This window comes from Macrobrachium rosenbergii, chromosome 7 (genome assembly GCF_040412425.1).
Source record: "Macrobrachium rosenbergii isolate ZJJX-2024 chromosome 7, ASM4041242v1, whole genome shotgun sequence".
NCBI lineage: Eukaryota > Metazoa > Arthropoda > Malacostraca > Decapoda > Palaemonidae > Macrobrachium > Macrobrachium rosenbergii.
Window position 1 is genome coordinate 5,463,681 of NC_089747.1, and position 14,073 is coordinate 5,477,753.

General features: G+C 37.9%; 1 protein-coding gene across 1 annotated transcript in view; it reads left to right on the forward strand.

Moving 5' to 3' along the window:
- Window positions 1–11,652: 11,652 nt before the first annotated feature.
- LOC136840058 (sphingosine-1-phosphate lyase 1-like) overlaps window positions 11,653–14,073 on the forward strand; it is a 37,512-nt gene continuing 35,091 nt past the window's right edge. The window contains exon 1 of the mRNA XM_067106385.1: window positions 11,653–11,799. Within this exon, the coding sequence (XP_066962486.1) occupies window positions 11,772–11,799 (28 nt within the window). The 5' untranslated portion in view covers window positions 11,653–11,771. The remainder of the gene's footprint in view (window positions 11,800–14,073) is intronic.

Sequence of the window (14,073 nt, forward strand, 5' to 3'; positions counted from 1 at the left end):
TTCGGACTCGTGGTGGTAAGGATGTGACGCCAACTTCTTGATTTCTGTTTGAAAATGTTTATTTCTGTTTCGTTTTGGAATGTTTTCTCCCTGGTTCTTAGCTCTCTCTCTCTCTCTCTCTCTCGGTTACCTGTGCCCCGGTCTTCCTCTGATATCTTTTGTTTACGAATTTTGCTCTCCCCCTCACCTCTCTCTCTCTCTCTCTCTCTCTTCCTCTCTTCTCGCTTCTTCCGTTTACTGCTACTTTAATTTCTCTCTCTCTCTCCTCGTATTTCTTCGGAAGTCGTCTGTCTTTCTCATTTGCATCCGTTTTTACCTCCTTCACATGGGCTTCCGTTTCTTCTGACGAGTTTCTTTGTCTTTTGTTTATGGCTGCCTTCTCTCTCTCTCTCTCTACCATTACGTAATACCATTCGAGTCTTTCTGACTAATGGCAATAATAACTACAGCTGTAACGCTTTTTACACTACTTCCGTTGCCTCCTTTAAACAGAAACATGTGGCTTTTACTTGCACGTGTTTGATAAGCGCCTGAAGTGGTGGTGTCCCATTGTGCAAAATGGTCCTTAGAACATTCCCTGGTCTGGGCCACTTCCTTGAGTGCGTGCCCTTATTAAAAAAACGCAAAAATCCAGATGCTAAGCGTATGCTAAAGCTACTTACTAATTCAGTCAATGAGCTTGAAGTATTTCAGAACAAAAGAAGCATTTGACAGGGTGAAATTAACGGAAAAACAACAAAGGAGGCTGTCTCCTTCTATACGTGACCATCATAATATTATGTCGTGCTTCAAGATGTGATAAATCTCTCTTTACCTTGATAAATACTACAGCTGGCGTACAAGATGACGCCATCATTACATAGGTGGTAACGGGTATCGATCTGGACGGTGACCGTGCAAATTAAATGCATCCACATGTCAATAACTTTGCTGAAAGAAATATGGACTGGTAAGTTCAACTCGTTTTCCTTTTTGGCGCCTTTTTCGCGTGCACCTAAACAAAAACTTCTCCGAAAATCTATTACTCTTTAGCTTCAAATGTTACTTTATAGAGCCCGCCAGTATTTTGTGAATAAGTAAGACGTGAGTGCTTACTATTCACTTAGGACATAAATCTTGAAACACGCCAAAGAAGCGTATGGAAGGTTGAAATGCAAAGCTCTTTGGATAGATGGTAGCGGAAGTTCTGTATTAACGGGGTCTGTGAGTACGAGTGATTCGGGAGTTGCCAAGTGCTCTATAATACGTTCGGTAATGTTGCATATTAAACTGAATATTGATCACTCTCGTTTTTCAATAGAACAATGACGTATTCGGCTTCGATTAACAGGAATAACTGGCCATGCCATTGGACGGTGGTAATCTGAGGTATACGGATTTTACTTCCGAACAATTGACTGTCGCCGTATATCCCAACTTGCCATACAAGTTCATTTATTTTAAACCACGCTCACCTATTTTCCCCCGCGCCGCTACCTTCCTTTATTTTCTCTTAAAGTTATTACACATTTAAGCTGAAGAAAATAAGCATAAAAGGTGACGTGTTTTTGTTTTAGGCAGCGCCAAATACCTTAAAATCGTATCGAATTGTCTACTACAACTTGGCATCGGTCTAGCGCATTGAGCGTTCGTTAGAATGATGAGATTATGAAGCCAGGTTTGGCAACGGAGTCGACGGTGAAGTGAAGCGTTGGTATGGTGAATAATTTGTTTGTTGGGGAGGGTGAGGGAGAAGGGAAGGGAGGGGGGTAATGTCAGAAGAGGGGTAAAGTAGATATATAATAAACTGGCAAGTGAAAACAGGGTGGGACGTAAATACGAAGGTATGGGGGCGAAAAAAGGAAATTAGCCAAATTATGCATGTGTTCCTGTGGATATTTATTTTTCATATAAATGCAAAATATGTTTCTCATTTTCATGTACACTTACGACAATCTTATCTTTTACTATTAATGTTTGCATTCGTATATGAATTTTGTAGTTCTTATGAATGTTACTAAGCGAGAGCCCGTTCTGGCATAAGGCCACCAAAATCTATTCACACGATCCTCATCGGAGAGCTATAAATACTTCTCTCTCTCTCTCTCTCTCTCTCTCTCTCTCTCTCTCTCTCTGGTCTACTGGTCCTTTCATAACCTCGCAAAATTACCGTTTTTCACATTTGAATTTACAATATAAAATAAAAACAACCTTTAGTTATTGTTCCATGATGAATTTTTGACCTGTGGTTTTCTGAAATATTGTGAAACCAATATACTTTCAGATTAGACACCACTAGCTACTGTATATTAAACATAAAACCTTAGAAGTTACGGAGATTGAAACACCACAAAACCCTGAAAGTCTAAAGTTTGTCGATGACTTTGTGGTAGGCGGTTTTCAAATCAAAATTTGTCCTGATCTGCAAGTGCAGCGGTGGTCGTGCCCTTTGCAAAATCAACGGAAATTAAACCCCCTGGGTGCCAAGCCGTCCCGTTCATTAAATTAAATCTGTAGGGTGCAGGCGTTGTGAAGATGTAGGTCTAATTTAAGCTTGCGTTTTGGTTGTGGCTGAGTAACTCTTGAAAAACCTAGTTACAAATGACTGAAATCCTCATTTACAAATATAGTGGCAGTTGCATTAGATTTTTGGCCACCGGCACTAAATAAAAGACTGTTAACTCTCAAGTTCATGGCAACATTGGCCTCCAATTTATAATCCCATTTCAGTGCCTGTTGCCAATGGCATGACCGAATACTTTCCTGACAAGTATAAAAATGACCCATCAACACTTGGCAGGCGCATATTCCATTTGCCTTTCAATTAGCAGAAGCGCGTGTCATGACTGATAACAGACCTCAGGTCATGCCGTACCCTGCGAATCTGTATCATATAACAAAAGGCAGAAGTGAGTCATGACGCAGATGGTCACTATAGGTCTAGAAAGTGACTTTTACGATTTGGCACCACTGTGCTAAGGTTCGTCTGTTCCTTCACATCCTTGTTGGGAAAATACTTTGTTTAAACTTGTTCCAGGTTAAATTACTCTGGCCTGTCGTATCAGAGAGAGAGAGAGAGAGAGACTGATTAGTTTAGCTTTCTGATTATGCTTGCCTTAGGCCAGGCTTATGCTCTTGATTAAAGTACATTCTATTTATTACACTGGTCAACTTAGTTCTGGCTTCTGTTTCCTTCACTGATTTGCTAGTAAAAGAGAGAGAGAGAGAGAGAGAGAGAGAGAGAGAGAGAGAGAGAGAGAGAGAGAGAGAGAGAATCTTAATAGCCTTTTGTCCAAGCTTACCATTTACAGGACAGCCCACACAAACAGTGGTCAACCCTCAATGGCTGAATCTGTTACTCCAAGTGTATAATCCTATTCCCTACTTCATTCCCAGTTTGATAAAACCGGTAAAGACCAGTTTATATGACAGTCAAGCGACTGGATTTTAGCGCCAAACAGACGTGTAGAGGTTAGGTGCGAGCAGCCGAGTTGTGTAGAAGTACTACAAAAAGCTGTAGTCTTAATATTAAAATTAGCTAGCGGTTAGTAACGTAAAAATGAGAAAAATACAATTAAACAACTAGTAAATGTAATCATTATCATTTATTCCTAAAGATAAAAGAATAATTGTAAAGAGATAAGAAGGTATAAATACTGCTTGAGCGAGCGGCATTTTGGAAAATGGCGCATGGAATAAGGCAGAGGCAGTTAAAAAAAAAAAAATATGAAAAAGGCGACTTGAGCGAGCGGGAGAGAGGGGGCAGATATAACGGAAAAGGCGACGAGAGAGAGAGAGAGAGAGAGAGAGAACAATGAGGACCGAGGGAGAAGCTGTACGTTAAAAAAAGGAATAAAAACGTAACAAAACCTGGGAGAGAGAGAGAGAGAGAATCATCTAAGGACAGGAAACGCTGGTATCCAGGAGGGATATAGAAGGAAAGGGAAGTTTAACGGAGTCAGTTGAAGACAGTAAATGAGAGAGAGAGAGAGAGATTTAACAGAGTCAGTTAGCCGAAGAGAGAAAGGATAGGTAAGAGGCGATGGAATAGGAGAGGAAGGATAGGTAAGAGGCGATGGAATAGGCGAAAGAGGAATGTCGGCCTAGAAGGAATGAGATACCGAAAGGAGACGTGGTTGAGGTCAAGATCAAGATAAATGTTCAGTCCGGGTTACAGGAGACGATCATTTATATAGAGAGAAGACGCTGGTTTCGGGTTTCTGGCGGAAACCTCTCTCTCTCTCTCTCTCTCGTAGTCAAAATTTCTTTCGCAGCCGTTAACTCGCATCAGGTATAATAGAGGAAAATCTCTCTCTCTCTCTCTCTCTCAGAGATGCTGCTGTTTCTCAGTAGCCAGGAATCCTCCCTCTCGCTCTCAGAAGTTTTTTTTCCAATTTCTGAATCACCGCTTCTCTCTCTCTCTCTCTCTTTGATCTGTTGTTTTGCCCTATTTGAACCATAAATTCTGTTTGTTTCTCAGTGGTTGGTAACCTCTCTCTCTCTCTCTCTCTCTCTCTCTCTCTCTCTCTCTCTCACCAAGCGTTTCCTCTGCTACATGCGACGTCGAATCTTGACCTTCGCGCTTTCTCCTCTGACCGTCTATGGGCAACATTTTTAAATTTCAGTTAAAAGAAATGTCCTCACCCCAACCACTGGGGTCTCTCTCTCTCTCTCTCTCTCTCTCTCTCTCTCATAGCTGTTATTCGTAGTGGCTGGAGGAGGAAATCAACCTTCTCCCTTTCCCTTTATGGTCGCTGATTCTCATCAGTTAAGAGGAAAATCTCTCTCTCTCTCTCTCTCTCTCTCTCTCTCTCTTAGAAATGCTTTCCTCGCAGCGCACGGAATAACAGATCTCCCCAACCCACTCTCTCTCTCTCTCTCTCTCTCTCTGCGTTGAATAAAATCCTCCCAGAGATGCTCCCCGAAAACCCCTCTACTCATCATCTCATCATCATCATCGCTCTTACTGTTATTATTAATGCATCATATGAAATACACTTAAAAAGTCGAGTAAGGAAGATGCAATAGCAAAAATCACAACAAACTCTTTTAAGCATTCCATTCTCTCTGAAGAATGAAGAAGAAAACGGTTTGCTGTAACAGTTACCAATATATCTCCAACACCCTATTTTTTTTCTAGGGGTTTCTTATAATTCACACTTTAGAACGTGATAGTTAATTATTATTATTATTTTTAAAGGGTTTCTTATGGAGTAATTCACATTTTATAACATGATAGTTAATCATCCATTATTATTATTATTATTATTACCTCTCTCTCTCTCTCTCTCTCTCTCTCTCTCTCTCTCTCTCTCTCTCTCTCTCCCTCCCTCCCCTATTGGGCTTACATCAAATGACTGAACAAAAATCTTTAGTTCTCTATTAGGCCTACCATTCTTCCTAGCATGAAGACCAAGGCTTACTGAAACTAGGCTTATACAATAGCAATTTGAAGGACGGATAGGCCTACTGTTACCACGTCCCGTTTCAGGAGGATGTTTATCAGTCCCTTATAATAAAGTGAACAGATAACGGACATAAATAATTAATAGCAAAATTTGATCTCCACACTTGGCTGTTTAACTTCTTTAACTTTGCTTTGGTGAGGCTTTCATCCCTTGTCTAAAAATAAATCACCCTCGCTAGGCCTAAGTGTTCCTGTCAAACACTGGTGGAAAAATCCTAATATACAAAACGCAATGAATATCTACTATATATACTTTCAGTGTGTAACATCATCTACGCGTAAGAGACTGTTTATAGATTTGCCGTCGTCCAGGGCGGGGTCAGCCTCTCACCACTGGTCTCTACATAAGTATGCAGGATGAAGGTACCTCAGTTCAAGGGCTCTCTGCCCTGAGACACCCTCTTATTTCATCAACCATTACTGATAGCACAGAAGAGAAATGGCTTAATAAAAGCAGAAAAATAAATGAATGACAAATCACTTTCAGTGTATTCTGTAAGAAAACCACTGATCAAATAATTATTATTCTGTAAGCAGATCTGTCGTCGCAAATGCCAAGGTCAACAGCTGCCAAATGCCAAAGGCAAGGCGATATTAGTTACAAACAATTTTACTGTAGCCTTGAGAGAACCGTTTAGCATAGGCAGATTTTATTCTATAGAACATTTTATTTGTATAACTAATCATTGTTTTGCCTTTTAAGTGAATAAAAGTTACATCTGAAAGCCAAGTAAATTTTTGTAAGTCAAATCACAGGTTTATTGATAAGCTTTGCTTTATTTGCAAGCACGCGTTTGTTTACATATATCAAATAAACTCCACCTACAGAAATCTTAACTTTTTTATGTAAAAATAGATGGGGTTTATGTGATACAAGTCAACATAATTGTTTTTGTAAATGAAGCAAAGTTTGTCCATAAACCCATGGTTTTTCTGAAGAGACTCAATTCTGTCATGCTTAAAAGACCAAACAATTACCTTTATAAGCAGAGACTATGGAACACTACAAGAAATAAACTTTCCCTGCCAACAGCACATTAAACAACTTCGTCTCTGCAACCTTTCTAAAGTGCATTTCTCTGTCACGACAAGTGCCTGGGTGTCAAGAGCCATTCTGAAGACAACAGAACGGAGCAGAAAGAGCCCCACGTCTCTGACAGCTATGAAGGCTTGGCAGAATAAGTGAATCAGTGCTCACCACTGCAAATTTCCATCTTTTAGCATATGATGCATTTATCAGCGAATATGCACCCGTTCCCTATTGCTGCGTCGGTTTCAAAAAACCTAAAAGATGTTACGTGATAAAGGAGTTGTAATCTGCGCGATTCAGTTATAGAAGCTTTTTGTGTACTCTGAATCACCCTTTTGTAACAAATACGTTTTAATATTACGTGATTTTAATAATATTACGTGATTTGTAAATTAAAACTCGAAAGTTTAAGCAATGCATCGCTGCCCTAAAACAATTCACCTTGTATTTTGTTAATTTCTTTAAATCTTGAATAATTTTTTCATTTATGTTTTATTTTCTACTAACAGATTAGAATTTCCTGTTATCTTCGAATCAAATTTATTGTTCCGTAAAAAGGTGTATCTTCTGAATAATAACAATAATAATAATAATAATAATAATAATAATAATAATAATAATAATAATAATAATAATCATAATAATAATACAAGTATGTATTTAATCAAAGATACCTCCTACTTAATATATTACTGATATTCCGCAAGAAACAGGCATTCAGTTTTATTTATTACGATTATAATCTTTGCAAATAGCGCTAGGCCCCGTGATGGCATAAGACCGCCTTAACTTGAACTAACCAACAAACCAAAGCAACAAACAGACTCTCGCCTCTGATGGCAAACAAGGAGAAGAGCACAAACAGTGAGGATATCACAATTTTCTCCAAATTGTTTGTGCCTTGCGAATATTGAACTAACCAATAAACCAAGGCAACAAACAGACTCTCGCCTCTGAGGACAAACAAGGAGAAGAGCACAAACAGTGAAGATATCACAATTTTCTCCAAATTGTTTGTGCCTTGCGAATATTGAACTAACCAACAAACCAGGGCAACAAACAGACTCTCGCCTCTGAGGACAAACAAAGATAAGAGCACAAACAGCGAGGAAATCATAATTTTCCCCAAATTGTTTGTGCATTGCGAATACCCAACTAACCAACAAACCAAGGTAACAAACAGACTCTCGCCTCTGAGGACAAACAAAGAGAAGAGCACAAACACTGAGGAAATCATAATTTCCCCAAAATTGTTTGTGCACTGAGAATACGTCAACACAGACACAAACACTCGTTATTTCTCCGCCTTCCCTATAATTTTCCTCTTCACGTGGGTGAAAACAGCAGCCATGAAGCCATGACGTTATTTTTGAGGTTTTCTTAAAAAGGAATCTCCACGTGACGTGATTTTGGTGCTTCTTGTTTTCCAGTGATTCTTCATGCAACATTTTATACTAATTCTTCAACCAGCCTTCGTATGCGTTTTTCGTTTTTTAAGAATGTATCAGTTGTCTATTTTACCTTATTCAAGTAATTTTTTTCCTTTTTCCAAACAGAAAAAGGCAAGAAAAAGATGGAGGATATAAAAAAGACCCGGGGCATACCCACAGACTCGCCACTTGAAGGATAGAAGGTTGCATTTTTCGAGAAAAATGAGAACAGGAAGAGAGTAACAGTTAAAATCCATAAATTGGCGTCGAAATTGCTGAGCATGGTACTTGTGACGCCTGATAAATCACAATCAATCCTACGCACCATCAAAGGCTGTGTCGAAGTTAATCGACCTTTGTACTCAAGACAGAAAAAAAAATAGTTGGCTGGCTGGAAACAGTAAAAAAAATTGGTTGACTGGGTACAGCAAAAGAAAGTTGGTTGACTGGAAACAGTAAAAAAAACAGTTGTTTGACTGGATACATTAAAAAAAAACAGTTGGTTGACTGGAAACAGTAAAAAAAAAAGTTGGTTGACTGGACATAGTAAAAAAAACAGCTGTTTGACTGGATACAGTAAAAAAAAAAAGTTGGTTGACTGGATACATTAAAAAAACAGTAGTTGAAAAAAAAAACAGTTGGTTGATTGACTAAAAAAATTTTGGATACAGCAAAAAAAAAAAAACAGTTGGTTGACTGGATACAGAAAAAAACAGTTGCTTTAAAAAAACCAGTTTTGATTGACTAAAAATTTTTTGATACAGCAAAAAAAAAAAAAAAAAAAAAAAAAAACAGTTGGTTGAAAATCAGTTGGTTGACAAAAACACAGTTGGTTGATTGGATACAGTGAAAAATTTTTTTGAAGAAAAAAACAGTTGGTTGACTGGATACCCAAATCGATGTTGTACAACAAACAGTTCATAAGACCAAACATACATACAGACCAGGGAATGAGAAGTATTTGGGTTATCTAAGTGTTCAGGTCTGAGTCCAGAGGTCCACAAGGCCTATCATTCCCTTTAAAACACCTTACCACACTGACAAGCTGCATTTGGTTAAATCTAAACCAGCGAACTAACCTGCACGAGGGGGATTCAGTTAGGAGAAAGTGGGTTCAGTAAGAGCCATATTCTAACTTCTTGAGAACACGGTGGGATTTTCATCCTCAGAAATGGTGATGAAAATCTAAATGAAAATGTTCCTTCAATTCATAAGTTTTGAGGAAATGCAGATTCAATGTTTTATCTTCATGAAAATGGGAAATGACTACAATTTTATGAAAATTAGGTACTAATATCTATGCTATGTAGTATACGAACTGTAGATATATAATATGCTTATTCAACAACGAATACTGTTCGTACTTTAAAAATTCCTGAATATTACAGTTCGGTTTCAATATGCCCAAGGCAATGAGACCACAGTCAAGATTTAATATAAAATATTCATTCACTCGCCCTTCCAGAGAATATAAACAAAATAAAAAAATTAATAATAAAATGGATGTAAACATCAATATTTCTTATCGTCACACCAAGGAATCTTATCAAAATCGTTTAACTGTTAACCAAGTAATCTCTGAACTTGGAGATTACTGTGGCCTCTGCAACACCAAACATCAAACCGTTCTGAATAACCCTTCCAACATCTCTCTGAAAATGCATGTATATCTGTATACATACGTGTATGTAAATGTATACAGAGTACTTGCACACTCTTACCTTTCCAAAATCTCTCAGAAAATACATGTATACATACGTGCATGTACATGTATACAGATTACTTGCACACTTATCTTTCCAAAATCTCTCTATACCTACGTGTACACATGTCTAAATACATGCATGAAAATGTATACAGAATGCTTGCACTCTCTTATCAGTCACTGTTTCCACCTATTGGCAACTGGGTATTGCACGCTCTTATCAATCATCGTCTCGACCCATTTTCATCTGGGTATTACCCAGCTTTTGCAAGGGGACCATCTGCCCAATTCACCGTGAGTTTCCATTTTCCAACTCATCGACCTCTTATACGCGCCGGGATTCAACCTCGCTCAGAGACTGAGGGGAAGTCACAAGTTCAAGGTCAGTCCGTTTGATCAGCACGTCTTATCTTCTTTATTCTTCAGTATATCTTTTCATTGATGGGGTCATCTACTGATACACCTTTCTCGTGGGATTGTTACTCATCCCCCCCCACCCCCCCTCCTCTCTCTCTCTCTCTCTCTCTCTCTCATCACACACACACACACACACACACACACACACACACACACACACAACCGTCCCTCTTCTTGACAAGTAGTACGAAACACACCTCCCAATGCTTCAATCTTTCGATCAATCTCCAGACATTTCTGCTACGCCATTGATGTCATTCCTTTCCCACTGTGCTATTGATGTCATCGCTTTTTCTTCCAAGACCTCGATGTCAGCAAATGTCTTCTAAACCCTTGACATCACCATAAACCTCAGGTCGTAACGGCACTCATCTTCGTATGAAGTCTAACAATTTATTTTCAGAAAATCTTAAAGGTCACTTCATTTTAATGGAGAGGGACTTTGACAGTAATCAATAATTCCGGAACTTCGGTCGATATTTTTCCGAAGGTATTTCGATCATCCTGGGCCACTGTTAAGATTGGTGAGTCCATGTTAAGTTACAAGAAGAAGAAGAATAACTTAAAGAAGAATAACTTATGGCAATGGACAATGCTTCAAGATTTTCTCAAGGTATATATGTTAAATTTTTCTCCGTCAAACTAGTGCGGAGCATTAGAGCGCTAATAATCTTTATTTTCATTTTAATTTATAATTGACATCTCTATCTTCAGAACTGCATTACAACCTTGCCACTATAATTTACTTTGGTCAGTTTCGACGGATGGTCTCTTGTTTGTCAATTTTTTGTAAGTTGTATTCTAACAGAACTTTCGCCATCACAGTTGATCCCTGGTCCGCTTTTCTTGCCGAGCGCGACCAGATTTGTTGAACAGGAGCAGCAATATGCAGGAAATGGGCCTCGCTGTCGGACCTCTCAGTTCCAGAGGTCCTTTATTCCTCACACCGCTGGACTGTGGAATAGTCTCTCTGAGGGTGTTGGGCAATTAGAACCTCAAAAGTTCAAGCGTGGTCCTCTTTTACCTGCCGAGAGCGACCAGATTAGCTGAACAGCACAGCAATATATACAGTAAATGTGCCTCGCTTCGAACTTCTCAGTCCCAGAGGTCCTTTGTTCCTCACACGGCCGAGCTGGACTCTGGAACAGTCTCCCTGAGGATGTTTGGCAATTAGAGCCTCAAAACTTCAAGCGATGATGCAATGCATTAATAGCCTAAAACAATTCCCTTGTATTTATGTATTTCTCTAATGGATTATCTTTTGTAATATGATCCAAATAAACACCATATTCTTTGGAAGCTTGAATTTCAAGTCAGTGGCCCTGTGGGCTTTTATATCAATAGGGTTTAGCCTCTGAATAATAATCATAATTATAATTACAGCTAACTGGACTTCTGGGGCTCGATATCTACGTTTGGCTAACAAAAAGAAAAAAAAAAGATATCAGGAAAAAAAAAAAAATTAAGATAACTTGTAATCAGCTAACACCACCTTATTCCTTCCCAAGGCCTTATCAGTAGCCTAGAATTATTTCGAGATAAAACCAAAATCTTATCTTTCAGCTGCCATGACATTTTTTCCCTTTGTATGTGACACTAAACGCTGAAACTGGCGTTGAGATAATAATTATCTCCAACCCATACCAGGGTAACTTCCCAGTACATATTTGGAGTTGTTCCGGAGCTGTGTAACTGTGAACTGTGACCCAAGCCTGCTTCTTCTATCTCTTCCATAGAAAGACTATGGATGAACTATTTGCCTTCCTATCTCGTAAGAACAGCGCTGTGTCATTATTATTATTTTCCCGTTTTCCCTTTCACATTTGATTCATCATATCTTCACTACCATAGTTCGTCTCGTTTCTGTCTACCATGTAGGCATTTTAATTTTTTAAAATTCGTAATTCATTATCACCATTTTTGGTAGTATTATTATCCTTATCACTTTCTAAGACCATTTCACAGCGTTTCAAGAGTGAGCCTCGTTCAATTCTTCCAAGGCAAGGCTCTTCTAGTTATGTATAAGAAGTTTTCATTGAAATATATAAAAATAATTAGTTTCTATCTTGTCTTTAGGCACATAAAAAGAATTAAGCATTACTTTTTAAGAGGGCCATTTATTACATAAAAATCACTGACATTAACTTCAACAACAAATAGCAAAACTCGAAAATGACATGGACCTAATAGTGCATGAGTGGCTCCCTTAAATCGGGTAAAAGTTAGTCCCGAAAATAAGGTTTGAGATGGACCCCAAAATACTGAACGAGCTTGTCTCGCAAATAACAAGGCACTGACCCTTAAAATAACGCATCAGGTGACCTTTAATATTAAGTAAGAACTGAACTTTAAAATTACGCTGAAGCTGACCCTTAAAATAATGCACGAGTTGACCCTTACAATAACGTACTAGTTGACCCTTAAAATAACGCACGCGTTGACCCCGCCTAGGAAAGATTTATGAGTTGACACTGAAAAGGACTTGAGTTGACCCTGTAAAAGACTTGTGAGTTGACCTTGAAAAGGACTTATGAGTTGGCCCTGAAAAGGACTTATGAATTGACCCTGAAAAGGAATTATGAGTTGACCCTGAAAAGGACTTATGAGTTGACTTTGAAAAGGACTTATGAGTTGACCTTGAAAAGGACTCATGAGTCGACCCTGAAAAGGACTTATAAGTTGACCCTGATTAAAAAGTGACCTTGAAAACAACTTGTGAGGTGGCCTTGAAAAGGGACTTATGAGCCGACCTAAAAGAGGATTCGTGAGTTGATCTTGAGAGGAATTATGAATTGACCTTGAAAGGAGTTATACACTGACCTTGAAAGAACTTAAGAGTCAACCTTGAAAAGGACTTATACGTTGACCTTGAAAAAGACTTGCGAATTGACCTTGAAAGAACTTATAAGTTGACCCTGAAAGGATATAAGAAAAACCTTTTAACCACAAAAAGAATATATTCAAAGCAACCTTACATAACATCCCACCCCTAAAAAAAATCTTGACCTGACAAGAAAATAACTCACGAGTTGACCCTTAATATTACACGAGTTTACCCACAATAGTGCACGTTTTGGCCGCCGAAGATAACACACGAGTTATCCCGGAAACGAACCTTTGAATTCCCGTAATCTCGGTGGCTTCTTGAGCTGGACCCAGAAAACGAAACCAATGCTCGACTTAGTACCTTGAAAGGTTGTAGGAATTACCTCAAATGAAATGGAGGAAAATAACTTTAATATTCTTAGTGTAAATCTGTTATTATTGGTAATGTTATTAGTATCAGTCCTAATATATATATATATATATATATATATATATATATATATATATATATATATATATATATATATATATATATATATATACGTATGTATGTATATAATGTATATATGTGTGTATATATACATATTTGTATATATGCACATATATATGTATATATATTCATATATACATATATATACATATATAGGACTGATAATATTACCAATAATAACAAATTTACACTAAGAATATTGAAAGTTATTTTCCTCTATTGCATTTACGGCAATTCCTACATACTTTCAAAATGCATTAATATCATATATATACATACATACATATATATATAAATATATTGCATATGTATATTTGCACGTAGGATTTCTCTATCAAAGTTTAGGCGTAGCACAAACAAACGTATTACGAGCATCAGAAAAATTACTTTCAGTGCGGACAAAAGCTTTTAATGCCCTTGTGACAACTTATCAGTTTACATATCTCTGTTACATCTCATAAAAAAAATGTTTACGAAAACAAAGATATCCTTATCTGGCCTCTCGGCAGGTAACCGAATTATATTCGGATACGGGAAAGTGGCAAAAAAATAATAAATACAAGATCGATACCAGATGTCAAAGGAAGATACAGGATACTTCTTTGTTCCCTTATGATGAAAATACCACAGATATTAATATACTATTATTACTGGTCACAGTAATGTATAGATTATTCTGTTAGTTATTTCCATCAACATAACTGAACTTATTAAGTTAGCCTAAATGCA